The sequence below is a fragment of the Podarcis vaucheri genome, assembly GCF_965113315.1.
Source record: "Podarcis vaucheri genome assembly, chromosome: 1".
Taxonomy (NCBI): Eukaryota; Metazoa; Chordata; class Lepidosauria; order Squamata; family Lacertidae; genus Podarcis; species Podarcis vaucheri.
In genome coordinates, this window is record NC_138759.1 from 86,445,435 (window position 1) to 86,461,294 (window position 15,860).

Here is a 15,860-nt window from a genome sequence, read left to right on the forward strand (position 1 = left end):
GTAGTAGTAGTAGTAGTAGTAATAGCAATCTGCTCCCCGATTTATCAAGAGTATTTTGGGCGAACTATTTCAATGTTTTAATGCAGCCGTTTAAGTAGAGCAAGCACAGAAACCGCTTTGCACACGCACACACGCTTATTGTGTATAATATGACATACGTCTAGAATCCACTCCCCTAGCTTGCCTTTCTGATACTCCTACCTCTTTAAGAGCTCGCCCCCTCCCTTTCTCCACCCCGCCCACCCCAGTGGAGCCGGAAAAGCGCAGCGAACCCTCCACTTTTTGAGAAGCAGTGACGCCTCTGGAGCTGCCATGGAACCAGGTATACTGTAATTGATCCTTGCGTGGGAGGGGAAGCTGGATCAGGATCAGGATCCGGGATGGGTGGGGGTGGGGGTGGGGAAAACAACCTGGGAATTTGCGCCGCTTCCCCTTCGTGTGCTTTTAGAAGCGCCCTCTCTTTCCTAGAATCCCGTTTCATCCCAACACAACTTTCTGACGTTCCTTATCATAGCATCCTTTCTCCCAAAGTGGAGCGAGCGTGACCGCCACCTGTCCCGGCATGAAATCGGTGTCAGTACCGATGAAGGAAAGATTTAGTTATTGATTACTTCCGTTTGTATATTCGTGTATTTTTCTTTGCCCGGTAAGCCGTAAAACGGTGCAAGCAGAAAACCTGACGTGGTCTAGACGTGTGTGTGGGGGGGGGGTCTCTTTTTTACAAAGGGGAGCTGCTGGTCGAACTGCTCCTCCGGGACCCCCGAGCCTGCGGCGGAGTTTGCAGCCCCGAGGGAAGGGAGAGGCAGGCGCGGAGTGTTCAACTTTCGTTTCCTCCTCGCCGCGTGTTCCCTGCAGGTGGCAATGTGTACGAAGAGGCGCCGGGCCACGGGCCGCCCCCCGACGGCCAGGGGATCGACGTTATAAACGGCCCTATCCTGAATGGCCCTGAGGTTCAGGTAAGAAGCCCCTCCCACTCCCCGGCAAAGTATTCATAATGGATGGAAATTGTCTTTCAATGCGTTTCAGAATGCGATCAGTTCCGCACAGTGGTTAGAGAGTGTCAGACTAGGACCAGGTTTCGCATCCTCACTGGGCCATGGAGCTCGCTCACTCAGCCTAGCCTACTTCCCAGGGGTGTTGTGAGGATAACAGGGGCTTGCTTTCTTTGATGTGGCTCCAGTGGCGTAGCGTGGGGGTGCCAGGGGTGCCGGCCGCACCGGGCGCAACATCGGGGGGGGGGCGCTCGCTGCCTCCGGAGTCGCCGAAGAGCCTCGGGCGCAGGCTGTAGCGGAGCCGCGTGTCTCGCGGAACCGACGAGCTGTGCGCGCGCCCGGGCTGAAGGCGCCCGGCAGGCAGCGGCTCTCAGCGCTCGCCGCGGAGGACGCGCCAGGCAGCCCCTCCTCACAGCCCCGCCTCCGCCGGAGCTGCTGCAGCTGCTGGGCCGTTGCATTTTCCTCGCCTCTCTGCCCCCTCCTCCTCCGGGCAAGCAGCGTCGTTTGGGCGGCAGCGCCAGCGGCAACTCGCAGGTTAGGGGTTGGGGGGGGCGCAAATTACTTGCCTTGCCCCGGGTGCTGACAACTCACGCTACGCCGCTGTGTGGCTCTTCAACATGCGTGCAAGAACATGTGCATACCACTTATTCTCAGCAGCCTAATAATAATTCAGTGGTACCTCGGGTTAAGTACGTAATTTGTTTCGGAGTTCCGTTCTTAACCTGAAACTGTTCTTAACCTGAAGCACCACTTTAGCTAATGGGGCCTCCCGTTGCCGCTGCACAATTTCTGTTCTCATCCTGAAGCAAAGTTCTTAACCTGAAGCACTATTTCTGGGTTAGCGGAGTCTGTAACCTGAAGCGTCTGTAACCTGAAGGGTATGTAACCTGAGGTACCAATGTAATTAAAAAAAACAGCCTTGGAATGGAGAACAGCCCTCTCTAGCAGTGCCTTCCTCACCCTAAGTCATGGCCTTTTTATTTATTTTAATAATAATAATTTATTACTTATACCCAGACCATCTGGCCGGGCCTCCCCAGCCACCCTGGGCAGCTCCCAACAGAATATTACAAACACGTTAAAACATCAAACATTTAAAACTTCCCTAAACATATTTATTGCATTTATATCCTGCTTCCTTGTCCAGGGAGCTCAAGGTGGTGAACATGGTTGACGGCCTCCTCATTTAATCCCCAAAACCACCCTGTGAGGTTGGTTAGGCTGAGAGGCAGAGACTAACTCAAGGTCACTCAGTGAGCTTCATGGCCAAGTGGGGCTTTGAAACCTGGTCTCCCAGCTCCTAGCCTGGCACTCTATCCACTACCTCACAGTGGCCCTCATTTCTTTCTCTCTCTCTCTGAGATGGGACACGGGTGGCGCTGTGGGTTAAACCACAGAGCCTAGGACTTGCTGATCAGAAGGTCGGCAGTTCAAATCCCCGCGACGGGGTGAGCTCCCATTGCTTGGGCCCTCTCCTGCCAACCTAGCTGTTCGAAAGCACGTCAAAGTGCAAGTAGATAAATAGGTACTGCTCCAGCAGGAAGGTAAACGACGTTTCCGTGTGCTGCTCCGGTTCGCCAGAAGCGGCTTAGTCATGCTGGCCACATGACCCGGAAGCTGTACGCTGGCTCCCTCGGCCAATAAAGCGAGGTATGCGCCGCAACTCCAGAGTTGGCCACGACTGGACCTAATGGTCAGGGGTCCCTTTACCTTTACCTTTACCTCTCTGAGATATGTGGCATGCTGGCTCTCTGTCATGGGGGGGGGGGCGAGTTTACCAGGGTGTTTCTCTTAACCCCCATGTGATTCTTCTGTCTTTAGCTGGATGACTTTGTGGGTGCTCACGCCGAGTACGACGAAGAGAAGGAGGAGAGCAAGTACTTCCGCCGCAAGCGCTTTGGTGTGATCAAGAACCTCCTGGCGGCCAGCCTGGGGGGGATGCTGACCTACGGGGTCTTTCTAGGTATGCTACACTTTCATCGTCTTCATCTCCTGCTGCTACCCATAGCCTAGTCTCCATCAGATGTTCATCTACCTGCAAGTCCAGCCGTACCTCTAGGTCAGGTGTGGCTAACTTTTTTCTGGTCATATTGATCCATTGCCAAGATTCTGGGGCAAAGTGTAAAAGTGGGTGTCGTGAAAACTGCAGTTCCCAGGGCTGCCTTCCGAAAAGACTTTCCCACCAGCTATTTTATATTTATTTTTGAAATAATTTGATCCCTGAAATCCCTGCCTAATCACTGACGTGGAATGGACTCCCTTGGGAGGTTGTAGATTCTGTTTCATTGGAGATTTTTAAGCAGAGGTTGGATGGTTATCTGTCATGGATGGTTTAGCTGGGATTCCTGCATTGCAGGGGGTTGGACTAGATGACCGTTGGTGCCCCTTCCAACTCTACAATTTTATGATTCTATTATCTTCAAGGGGAGTAACTGTTAGTAATCCCCTGTGGTTCAGATGCATGGCTTGTATCCATTAGGAACTGTGCATCCAACATTGTGGACCTAATTTTGCAGAGTTGAGATCAGGCAGGATCCCGCCCTTTTGAATCTCCTGTGCCGACTGAAGACTTTTTTCAAAAATATATTGCATCAGGCATTTTAGCTGAATTCTGGTTTTATGATTTTAATGTTTGCATTATATTGCGCTTCTTGTACATCACTTAGAAGTCGTTGAAATTAAGTGGTATATAAATGGTTGAAATAACGATGTCTCAAGGCAACTTGCAGCTTCCAAACTTAGTGGTATAGTGAGGCATGGAAGGACCAGGCAGCTGGATGGGAAACTCCAGGATCTGTTGGCTAAAGTGGATGATTAGCAGGACTCCACCACCATAGGGAGGTTATAGCCTGCTGAGATGAAGAGCAGATACAGGTTGACAACCATTTGGAATGGACCGATGTTTCTGCATCTCTCAATGCTAGAAGCTGGAGCCATCCAATGAAGTTGAATATTGGAAGACAAAAGGAAGTACTTCCTCATACTGTGTATAATTAAACTCTGGAATTTTCTATCACAAGATGTAGTGATGGCCACCATGTTGGATGGCTTTCAAAGGAGATTAAACACATGAATGGAGGATAAATGTATCTGTGGCCACTAGCCATGATGGCTACATAACTACCTCCAGGACTAGAGGAAGCATGTTTCTGAATAGCGTTTCTGGGAAGGCGAGTAGCGAAGTGCTCTCGTGCTCATGTTCTGCTCATGGCCTTCCCAGAGGCCACTACAGGGAAGGGGATGCTGGTCTAGATGAGCCTTTGGTCTGATCCAGATGAGCTCTTTTTGTGTTCTTGCCTGTCTGTTTCTTGTGGTTCGGTTCCCTATCTTTGTTTTCAGTGGCTGATCCAGTCCTGTGACAGCTCAGTGCTTTTCCTGTGGTTCTGAACACAGCTATTTTATACCAGCTTAGGACATGATGCTGTGTGTTCCTTAGATACCGCCACAATTGTTACGATTGTAGTATTTCTGGTCTCTAAGCCAGGATTGCAACATCTGCTTGGGTGAAACCTTTATTTCCTCTTTCAATTGAAGCTGAAGTTGCAACCCAACAGAAAAGTGTTGGTTTGCTGTGATAAAATTAAATCCGAAATGGTGACCTGTTGCAAACTTAAATCTCTAGTGGTGATTCGTTGCATGGAGCACACCCGTTACTTCATAAAATGGAGGAAAGTGCTACTTTGTAGTTCATAAAGACCCTTTGGGATTACAGGTGTTGATTTGCTTGGTTTTTAGGGGCTCAGTCCACCAAACAACACTGTTTTGAAACTTGCCTTCACTTCCATGGTCCTTGTACATGGTAATTAATGGGAGGCAACACTGATGTTTAGGTAACTGCATGTGTATCTTTATGTGGGAGCACTAAAAAATATGCTGCCTTCCTCACAAGGGCATTCTGGTGGCAAAGTCCCAGAGGGAGCACTATCTGTTTTCATTTTCATTTTGCACATTTGATTCAGATCAAAAGGTTTTGGACCTTACCTTGTTGTGAAGGAGCAGGACGTGCAAGTTGCACCCTACTATTCCTCTGCAGCAGAATAAAAGAATAGTATCATCCTGCCAATCTAGAAGGAGCAGATCCAGTGGCAGGGAAGAGAAGCAGCTCATGATGCTTGACATCCTGATTAAACCTGGGCCTCTGCCTCAGCTTCCAAGAGTATATTAAAATGGGTGTCTTTTTAATGATTTCACCCACTTGGTCCTGTTGGATGGTGTGGGTCTCAGTGTGGTGTTGAACTCATTGAGGAAGCAAGCAGAGGGATCCTGGACAAGTCAGCTCTGTTTCTGAACATGACTGTATCTTGCAGCCCTGGTGCAATCTCTGAATATTCCCTGCCACTTGGAGAGAAGAGCCTTCATCAGCCACTGTTAGCTTTTCCCCCCTTGGAGCTAGTTTAGCAGTGTGGTACCCGTACTGAACAAGGTTGTGCCAACTCTTAAGTGCCCCTGTCATCTCCCCTAGGCTTGCTGCAGATGCAGCTCATCCTGCACTATGACGAGACGTACCGAGAGGTGAAATACAGCAACCTGGAACTACAGAACATTGATAGCAAGATGCTGATGGGCATCAATGTCACACCTATTGCTGCCCTGTTCTACACTCCGATGCTCATCAGGTATTCCTCTGCTCTGACTTCCTGATCACCCCCTCTGAATACTTTTCATGCTATTCATACTTTTTTTGTTGGGGGGGTGGAGCTGTGCCTGGAATACAAATTTTGGGTGCGCCCATGCTAGGGGTTTTCTCGTAGACTTCTCACACTTTACCCTGCCAAAAGTGGGCGAAAACATGACAAGAGATGGGGGGAATGCACCTTCTGAAGCATGGAAGATTATGTAGCTTATAGTACGAGAACAATCAGTGGGCAGTGCTAAAAACCCTCAGTGTGGACGCACCATTCTTTTGTAAGGGGTGAAAAAACCTGAATCCTGTGACCTGATGTAGCTAGAACACAAGTAATCTCACAGTTGTAAAAACATTTCACCCTGCCCAGAACACAGACCTCTTTTTTTCTGTCTTTCCAGATTCTTTGGCACCAAATGGATGCTGTTCTTGGCCGTGGGTGTCTACACACTCTTTGTCTCCACCAACTACTGGGAACGCTACTATACCTTGGTGCCATCGGCCGTGGCCATCGGGGCTGCCATTGTACCTCTCTGGGCCTCCATGGGCAATTATGTCACCCGGTGAGCCTGTTGCAGAAGGGAAAGACACTAGATTGAAAGACCTCCCCCGAGTGTCTTTGCATGGCCCTTACCATACATAAGTACCATTCTGGTCACTGAGCGACTCTCCTTAACAATATTGTGAATTCCCGACCAGTGTTGGCATTGAGATGTTTCATCGTCAGTGTGGTGAATGGGTTTTGGGTGTTCTGGTTGCACCAACCTGCAGAAGCATTTCTTGGCAGCTTCCATGGGAGGAGGAGTTTTACAGCAGGTATAAGGAGCATGTGGCCCTCCACATGTCCTTAGACTCTTGCTCCAATCGTCCACAGCCACCATAGGGGTGGTGGGAGCATCTCACAGCATACATAAACATACAGTCGTACCTCAGAAGTTAAACACCTTGCGAGACAAACGTTTTGGCTCCCCAATGCTGCAAACCTGGAAGTGATTGTTCCAGTTTGCGAATGTTCTTTGGAACCTGAATGTCCTTTGTAGTTTCTGCAGCTTCCAATTTGCTGCAGCTGATTGGAAGCCATGCCTTGGTTCATGAACGTTTTGAAAGTCGAACGGATTTCCGGAACGGATTCCATTCGACTTCTGAAGTATGGCTGTACTGACCTTCGTTTTTGACTTGTTATGCTTTTATTGTATGGCTTTCATTCGGCCGTGCTTTGATGTATTTTTGTGATGTATCAGTGTATACCTATTTCTTTTATAAATGAATAAAACAAATAAATCTGGAGTGCCACAGGCTCCCTACCCTTTCCCAGAGTGTGTCCTGGAGAGAGCAGGTGGGCAGCTGGTTTCACTCACCTGGTCATCTGATATGTTCGACTTGCCTCAACAGGATGGCACAGAAGTACTATGAATATGCGAACTACAAGTTGGAACATGTCCAGGAGCAGCAAAGGGCACCACGTGGGGCCTACAACTCCTACATTGTTGGCTTCCAGACTGTCTTTTATGCCATCTTCTATGTGAGAGCTCTATTTTCATGCACCTTTGGGGTGGAGTGGGATGTGTGTGTATTCCCCATTGTCTCTTCTTGTCTGTTGGGAAATGGCAGCCCTCAGTGATATAGTTCAGTGAGGGTGTTGGGTTTCTCTCTCTCTCCTGCCCACGGTTGGTTTATCTTGCATCCTCTCTCACCCTGTTTTCCAGCTGAGCTTTGTCTGTGCCCAGTTTCCCATGTTTTTCTTCATAAAGGGGCACCTCTCTGATTTGAACCACACACTCTTCGGCGTAAAGCACTGCGGTGAGTATCCTGGCTGAGGGGCTGTAGCTCAGTGGGTAGAGCATCTGTCTTGCATGCAGAAGAGGTCTTTTGCTGGCTGACTTGCTGTAAGGTACCCATTTACCTCCACCCCCCATTCCTTGAGCAAATGGCGCTTAATGTAAGTTGCCTCTCTGAGATCTTGGAGGTGGGGCAGATTGAAGGAGGAATTTGTTGTAAATTTACCTGTCTATGTATTGGGAGGAGGTTGGGTTACCAAACAAAATCACCTGTGCAGTTAATGAAAAAAATGAATGGGGAAAATAGGAGGATGGAGGGATTTGGAGAAACTTCTTTGGGAGTGTCTTGGAACAAGTGAGTCAGTGAATGGTCAGGCCTTCCCAACTGCTGGCTCCAGCCTCATCCATTGGCATGCAACTTCCTACTGTCCATACATGGCCACCTCTGGGCAATAAGTGTTCCCACCCCTGCCCTTTATACCCATGATCCTAATCTTTGGGGACCCTTTCCCAACTAGGCCTGTGGTCTCTGAAAGTGCTGGGTTTTTTCTTTGCAGGGACCAAGAGCCATGGGATTCTCACAGGGTTCAACACCACAGTTCTGCAGAAGCTGCCACACAGCAATGAGCTCATCACGGTGGAGAGTGTGCTCATGGGAGTGGCCTTCCTCTCCATGCTCCTGGTATGAAGCTAGGGACAAAAAAGCACAAGGGCAAAGGCATGGATTAACTCACCATGCTTGTGGTCATCATGAAATCAGTAGTAAAAGCAATACATTCTGCAACCCAGATTCCTCTGCCCCTAAAATGTGTACACAGTTGGCAGGTAAATCACATACAAAGCAAATGTGTTCATTGTGCACATGATAGGGCAATCCTCTTGAACCCCCTACGTGCATAAGAAGAGCCTTCTGGATCAGGCCAGTGGTCTATCTAGTCCAGCATCCTGTTCTCACACCAGAGGGCTATGGAAAGCCTGCAAGCAGGACATGAGCATAACAACACGGTCCCCTCCTTTCTAGCACCTGGTATTCAGAAGGATATTGTCTCTTGACTGTAAAGGTTATGTGGCTGCATATTGAGGAATATGCCCCAGCCAGAAACATAACTATGAATCAGTGCATTGACCTGTATATCTGCAGCAGCCACACACTAGGATTGCCTCTGTCTTTACCTAGCTAGGTATGGGTGCTCCACCTGTATGGGCTGGAGCATAGGGTAAGCGTTGTTGTTGCTGCTGCTGCTGTTGCCACATGGATTGTGGACCCAGGTAAGAGCTTTCAAGTGGTACTACGCAAAGATACAGCCATATCAAAACTGTCCCTTAACATAGGTGGAAATGAGGTTAAATGAGATGAATAAACAAAATCTCTGGTCTATGTAAATGTGATCCATTTCTTTATTTTACCGTGCAAGGGGCAGAATTAATATGGATACTGGCTTGCCATTGAAAACAGCAGCCCCATCCCATGTCGAGTTCTCTTTGCCCCATCTGTAATACTCAGACAGACTTCTGATGTCATCTTGTTTCATATTTCTCTGCCTCACATCATTGGCTGCTGCTGATGTGTATGTTTGGCAGGGGAGGTGATGGGACAATGCAGGAAATTATGCTTAAACATTCCCAGCAGAGATGGGGAATCTGTGGCCCTCCTTATAATTTGTGGACTGAAGCTTCCACCATCCCTGACCATTGGCCATGCTGGCTGGGGCTGAGTTCTGCCCCCATTCCTCCTTTTAACAAGGAGAGTACATGGAGAGCCCTGGTCATTTTTGCCCAGCTTCTGATATCTCAGTGCCACACCTTTCTGTTTCCACAGGTGTTGCTTCTGTGTGGCTCAGCCTATCGCCCCACAGAGGAGATAGATTTGCGCAGCATTGGCTGGGGCAACATCTTCCAGCTGCCTTTCAAGCACATGCGGGACTACCGCCTGCGCCACCTCATTGTCTTCTTCATCTACAGTGGATTTGAGGTGGTCTTCTTCTGCACTGGCTTCACCCTGGTAATGCGAAGTCCTCTCAGGTTTGGAGACAGGAAGGGCTGGGCACCCACGTACCTCTGTGCTAACCAAAAGGTCCTTCCTCTCCACTTCCCAGAACTATGGTGTCTGCTCCATTGGCCTGGAGCGCATGGCATACATCCTCACCGCTTATGGACTCTCCTCTGCTGTCTGCTCCACCCTGGGTCTCTCTATGTTGTGTCTGCCTCGCCAAGTTCCCCTGCTTGCCGGAGCATCGGTCCATGCCATCCTCTTGATCGGCCTCTTCTGCTGGGCACCTCAGGCCCGTAGCTTAGGCGAAGAAGCCCTGCTCTACCTGGTAGCTGCACTCTGGGGTCTTGGCAGTGCCCTCAACAAGACAGGCCTCAGCTGTGAGTAAAACAATACCCCTCTGGTGTCGGAGCCTTATACCAAGTCAGATCATTAGTCTGTCTACCTCACTATTGTCTATGGCAGTGTTTCCCCAACTTGGGAGTTGTAGTCCAAAAATAGCTGGAGACCCAAGTTTGGGAAACCCTGGTCTACAGTGACTGGCAGCAATTCCCGAGGCTTTCAGCCACAGTTCTCTCCCATCCTACCTGGAGATGCCTGGGATTGAACCTGGGACCTTCTGCATGCGAAGCAGAGGCTGCAAACAGTGCTTGCACTTGGTGTAGTAGCTGTTGTACCTTCCATAGACTAGGACAGGAGTAGCCAATGCTGTGCCCTGCTGTTGGACTCTCAACTCCCATCAGCCCCAGCTAGCATGGTCAATCATCAGGGATGATTGGAGTTGGGAGTCCAACAACATCTGGAGGACATCACCTTGGCTTCCTCTGGACTAGGAGGTACAGCAAGCTGAGCTGGACAATACCATGGTAACAACAACTCTCTGAAATAGTGTGATAGATGCTTGTTACCTGGAAGAGGCTCAATTCTAACTGCTTGAATGGCAGGTAGAACTTCAGTCTCCCTTGACGGTGTCATTGATCACTAGTCGAGCAAAATAATGGGCTTGTTCACACATGGCAATCAACACAGATGCAAGTGGTTTCTCCATCTGTACAAGTGTCTATGTGAAACACTGTATGCTTGTTGATCTATTGTGTGCACAGCTGAATATTACATGTCAACAACTGTGTGAGTGTACAGCTCCTTTGTTTACATGCATTATAGACTGGTCATGCGTGAGCACCCCTAGTAACTGCCCCCAAGATATTTTTCCATGGTTTGTTACACATTTTGGAGGGGAGCATTTTATAAGATGCATTGTTTTCCTAACCATTCATACTAGTCTGTACTGAGAACAGCGGAAATAATGCAGCGGTGTAGCACCTTAGAAGGCTTCACACATTTATTATGGCATAAGATTTATTGGATTACAGTCTGCTTCTTCAGAATCATGAAGGGTTATCAGGTCCGTGTGTGTGTGTGTGCGCGTGCGCGCACAGACATGCACATACACACACACACATATGGGTGAAGGGCGATTGTTAAGAATAAGATAGGCAATGAAAGCTAATAGTCTCTGAATCTAGTTGCTGCATCCCTGTCCCTCCCTTTCCCTACAGCACTCCTGGGGATACTTTATGAAGACAAGGAGCGTCAGGACTTCGTCTTCACCATATATCACTGGTGGCAAGCCATAGCCATCTTCGTTGTTTATCTCTGGTCTGGACTGCCCATGAAGGTGAGTGGGAAGTCTGGCACTGCATGAATTATTTGACCTCTCTGGCTCTTGGTGGCATATGAAGATGACTTTGAAAGGAAGAGAGTTCCTCTTGCCTGGGGATAATAAGAGAATAAATCTAAAGCCAGTAGTGTTGTGAAGGAACTTGAAGGAATGAGCAGAAAGGGTTCATGGAATGGCGCCTAGGTGATAGTTCTCCTTTGCCTAGGTCATATTTGCAGAACTGACCTTTGTGTTAACTGATGGAGTCTCTTCCTTCTAGGCCAAATTATCCATCGTGCTCGCTACTCTGGTAGCTGCAGTAATATCTTACCTGTGGATGGAGCGTAAAGTAGCCCAGATGATCCCTCATCGCCTCCCCAAAATTCCCAAGCCCCGTCACAAGGTGCGGGGCTACCGCTACATGGACGATGACAACTCTGACGAGACTGGCTCTGAGAAGGAAGAGGATAAGGAGAGTGACTCCTCTGAGGAAGAGGCAGAAGGGGAGGAACCCAGTGGCCTCCGTGATCGACCTCGCCGAAGGAACAGATGTTCCTATGAGCAGGCCTTGGGAGGGGAAGGGGGAGAGAATGTGGGCTAGTGCCTGCCCTTTTCTCACCTGTCTGGGTTGGGACATGACTCTCAGGTGCCTTTGGCATCAGCCTCTCTCCATCGCTTGAATCCTCTTTCTGCCATGTTTCAACTTTGTTGGGACCACAGGCTGTTTTTGAGCCATTTCCTTACCTCGCTCCTGACGCTTCAGCTACAGTCGGAAGAGAGTGAAGCTTCAAAGGCACACTTCCTGACAAAAGTTCTTCACGCCTCCCCTGCCTAATATGTGGCAGGAATCGTAATCTCCAGCTTCAGACTGTGGGTGGTACAATATATCCAGGCCTCTCCCCATGGAAAAGTTTAGGTGGATTGTGAGGAATAAGTACAAGGTACGAAATGTCAACGCTTTAGATGCGTAAGCCCCTGGAGGTTGGGAGAAGGGGGATTACGGTACATCGAACTTTTCTTAGTCTTTAGAAACAAATGGCAGTAAAGTCTTGGTACATTTTCATAAGTTCTTTTACTGTGTAGGTTGGCTCCTGAAGGTGTTTCTGTGGCCTATCACAGTTGGCCCTATTGCTGGTGGGTATTCTCTCTCTCTCTGATAATATGCAAGTTTACCCACTAAAGACCTTGCAATAAAATTGATCCTGCTCATTTGACACCCAGTGCTCACATGATAAACCAATAAAGAACCTTGCCTTGATAAATTGTACTCAGCATAAAAGTTGACTGGCAGCAGCTGTGTGTCAGCTGTCTTACTTAGCAGGAACTTCCAACTCCACAGTTCCTGAGCACTATGCATGCAGTGATTGCTCTCTGGTTGTAAGCCAGGGCCCAATTTTGCCCATGAGGTCTATTTCCCCCAAACTACACTCACCTGCCCCACACCTGATGTCAGCTGCAGGGCAGGTAAAGATGCAACATGATTGGGTGTATGACTTGGGTTCTCCATGAGGAACTTCTACAGTCACACGCTGCAGAGGGCAGCTTTTCCAGCTCTGTGTGTAGTGCTTGGGAAGTGCTGAGTGCAGGACATGGGAAGCACTTTGCACATCACTGACTGGCTGCCAGCTGCTTGGGAAGTGATGTGCAAGGAGGCTTTGACAGATGTCAGCCATCTGGAGATTTCAGGTTGCCTTGTGGGTTTGACAACCCTAGTAAGGAGAGAATCTTGCTTAGCTTCCTCAAGCTTAGACTTTGAATCCTGAACTGGGGGGCAGAGGGGAGCTTGGCAGGGCATTGTGGGCACCACGGCATCTGCAGGGACCATGTTGGCAAAGTCGGATGAAGGCAACACTGAGCTAGGTAGGGAATGCAACCTGAAGGGATGCAAGACAGCGTCCTGTCTTCTTGGTGCAAGGACCCAAGTTTAATCCTCGGCATAACACTGGCAGCCGAAAGGAAATCAGGCAATACTGTACATATTTGGGGCAGGGAAGAAGTAGGGGCACTGTGGAAAGAACATCCTCCCCAAGGCAATCTCTTGAGTTGGGTATGTGTGCAGAGGTGAGGTTCAAACACAAATCTTCATTGCTCATCGTGCCTCAGACAGTGAGCCACTGGGAGCACCAGGAATATTCTTGATTGTAAAGGATCCCCTCCCCCACTTTCTCTGATCCTTAAGATCAGACCCTATTTTTATATGCTCCAGTTCCCTCAAAACCTGTTTTTATCATTTTTAATATGCCTTTATACTACTGTTTTACTGGTTTTGTATTTTTGTTTTAGTTGTTTATAGTGTTTCTACATTGTATAATTCAACACTGTATATATTTTTAAATGGTGGAACTGTTTCTAAATGATTTTAAATAAAATACATTAGTAAAGGTTCGCTTGAAGCAAACACCTTAAGAGATGCAGCAAATATATTTCAATGAAAGGAGAATTTTTCCAAACCTAGGGATCCTTATAAAATTATTTGGGATTGAGGAATTCTCATTGAAAGGCACATCTATGTTTTACATCTGTGTAGGTGTGACAGACATGGGAATCCTGAGAGACCAAAAAGTTGGCAACTCAAGTAGACAGGAAGGAGCCAACCCTCATTTCTCTTCTGTGCCTCCAGCTGGTCCTACCCCAGCTTTCCTTCAGCCGCATTCTCTTGGAGTTCTTCCCTCCGCTCCCCTATTAACTGTCCCTTGTCCTTTTGTGACATCAGAGGCAGTCTGTAGATAACAGTATCAGCACAGCCTCCCTGAGCCTGAAAATTCTGGGGACACCTCAGCAGTAATTTTTTTTCAACTATTAAAAATATTTACAGCCCACTCTTCATGTTTTCTGATATGGGTGAGGCAGGTCTCATAATAAACTCAGGTATTTGATCTTCCATTATCTGTCTTTGAATAAAAAGATAGAATAGACACTACAGGTTGAGGTATATAGAAAACTATTTACCTGCTAACTTCCACAGGTTTCATCTGTTCATGAATATCCACCAGTTTCCTTTCACATGCATACACTCACATGACCATATTTGAAACCTTCCATACACACACACACACAGAGAGAGAGAGAGAGGCATAAGCTAACCAACATCCATGAATAATTCCAGCAGACACATTCACTCATATTTCACTCTGCATTCACGTTCAAGCAGAGTGGCCCAGCGGAAGCGTGCTGGGCCCATAACCTGTTGTTGGGATACTGCCAGGGAGACAAAGGCATCAGGCAGCCTACACGTCGTCTCCAGACAATCTCCCAATCTCCCATAGAACAGCATCAGTCAATTAGTGACACGAGCCTCAGACACATTCCAAGACTCATGCACGCCCTTTCTGCAGAGTTTCCATAACGGAAGATGCACCCAGAAGAGCATATTTACAGCTTTATTCAACATTGGTCAGAACAAAGGAAAAACATGACTGCTTACTTTCATGTCGAGGAAACAGCCAGAAGCAAAGGCTATATACAAAACGGAAACTCCCTGTGAGCAGGAGGTATGCAGGCTTGTGACACATAACAGCCTGTTCCCTTTTTAAGGAGGAACGGAAATATCCTAACAGCCTTTACTCCACAAACATCCACCAGGTTCAGTTGACCAGCTTCTGAAGGTGAATTTCAACCAACTTCCATTCCCAAATATCAGCCTGCTTCAGCCTTCCGACACCCATGGGCTTCTATGAGGAACGGCTAAGGGAGCTGGGCATGTTTAGCCTGGAGGAGGTTAAGGGGTGATATTATAGCCATGTTCAAATATATAAAAGGATGTCACATAGAGGAGGGAGAAAGGTTGTTTTCTGCTGCTCCAGAGAAGCGGACATGGAGCAATGGATCCAAACTACAAGAAAGAAGATTCCACCTAAACATTAGGAAGAACTTCCTGACAGTAAGAGCTGTTCGACAGTGGAATTTGCTGCCAAGGAGTGTGGTGGAGTCTCCTACTTTGGAGGTCTTTAAGCAGAGGCTTGACAACCATATGTCAGGAGTGCTCTGATGGTGTTTCCTGCTTGGCAGGGGGTTGGACTTGATGGCCCTTGTGGTCTCTTCCAACTCTATGATTCTATGATTCTAAATGTGAACTCCACCAGCTTACATCCACCAATATCTGCCAGCTTTTGCTACATAGATCACCAGACATCAGCCAGCTCCTTACCATGGATATCAGCCACTTTCAAGCTGTGATCCTGCTCATCAGGTAAGGTTGTCTTATCACTCCATAGCATCCCACAGCCAGATGATCACATTTGTCCATCTGCCAATTCACATCCTCCATGTGGAAAAAGACCAGGCAATGCTGAATGTCACAGCTGTTGCTTTCTGTATTCTGTTGGGAAAGAGTAAAAGGCCCACATTTATATTCACTAGGTTGCCATGTGCTTTTGTGATGTCACAGTCTGTAGCCAATGGCAACAGCTGAGGATGCTGCATCATAATCTCAGGCCTCACAATTATAAAGGCAGCTCAGCAGAGATTTATCTATGTGCTTGTTTATTGTTTAAAATATTTATAGACCAGCCTTCATTTGTACTGATACCATGTGGGAACAACCTTAAAATTGTTGTAGGGGATCTTTTTCAGCGCAGAGGCCACATCTCCCTGAAGAGTGTTGCATGGCAGTGGTGGTTAAGGGTCAGAGTGGAGAGGAGCAATGTGACTCATATTTTTGTGCAAAAGCCAACCCTAAATTTTCTATGACAGTTGGGAAGTCTGGTTATGAAGACTAACTTTATGAAAAACTTTTGTATTGTGTAAACAAAATCTGCCCTTTTCCCCTTATGAGGTATCCAAGAGCACATATAGAGTCCTTATGTAGGTTCCCTAT

At 47.8% G+C, this 15,860-nt stretch overlaps 1 protein-coding gene and 1 long non-coding RNA gene across 2 annotated transcripts; one reads left to right on the forward strand and one right to left on the reverse strand.

Annotated features, from left to right (window-relative positions):
• The first annotated feature begins 239 nt into the window (after positions 1–239).
• On the forward strand, positions 240–13,442 carry UNC93B1 (unc-93 homolog B1, TLR signaling regulator). Its single transcript, XM_082214834.1, has 12 exons — positions 240–322; positions 856–956; positions 2,814–2,955; positions 5,455–5,608; positions 6,018–6,179; positions 7,009–7,138; positions 7,323–7,416; positions 7,952–8,076; positions 9,214–9,396; positions 9,491–9,764; positions 10,944–11,062; positions 11,325–13,442. The coding sequence occupies exons 1-12, from the start codon at positions 313–315 to the stop codon at positions 11,643–11,645; spliced, it is 1,815 nt and encodes a 604-aa protein (XP_082070960.1). The 5' UTR covers positions 240–312; the 3' UTR covers positions 11,646–13,442.
• LOC309527930 lies at positions 10,700–11,785 on the reverse strand. The gene is made up of 2 exons (XR_014217436.1): positions 11,664–11,785; positions 10,700–11,157 (listed from the first exon to the last, which is right to left on the reverse strand). It is a non-coding gene; the product is annotated as an uncharacterized lncRNA (long non-coding RNA).
• Positions 13,443–15,860: the final 2,418 nt, after the last annotated feature.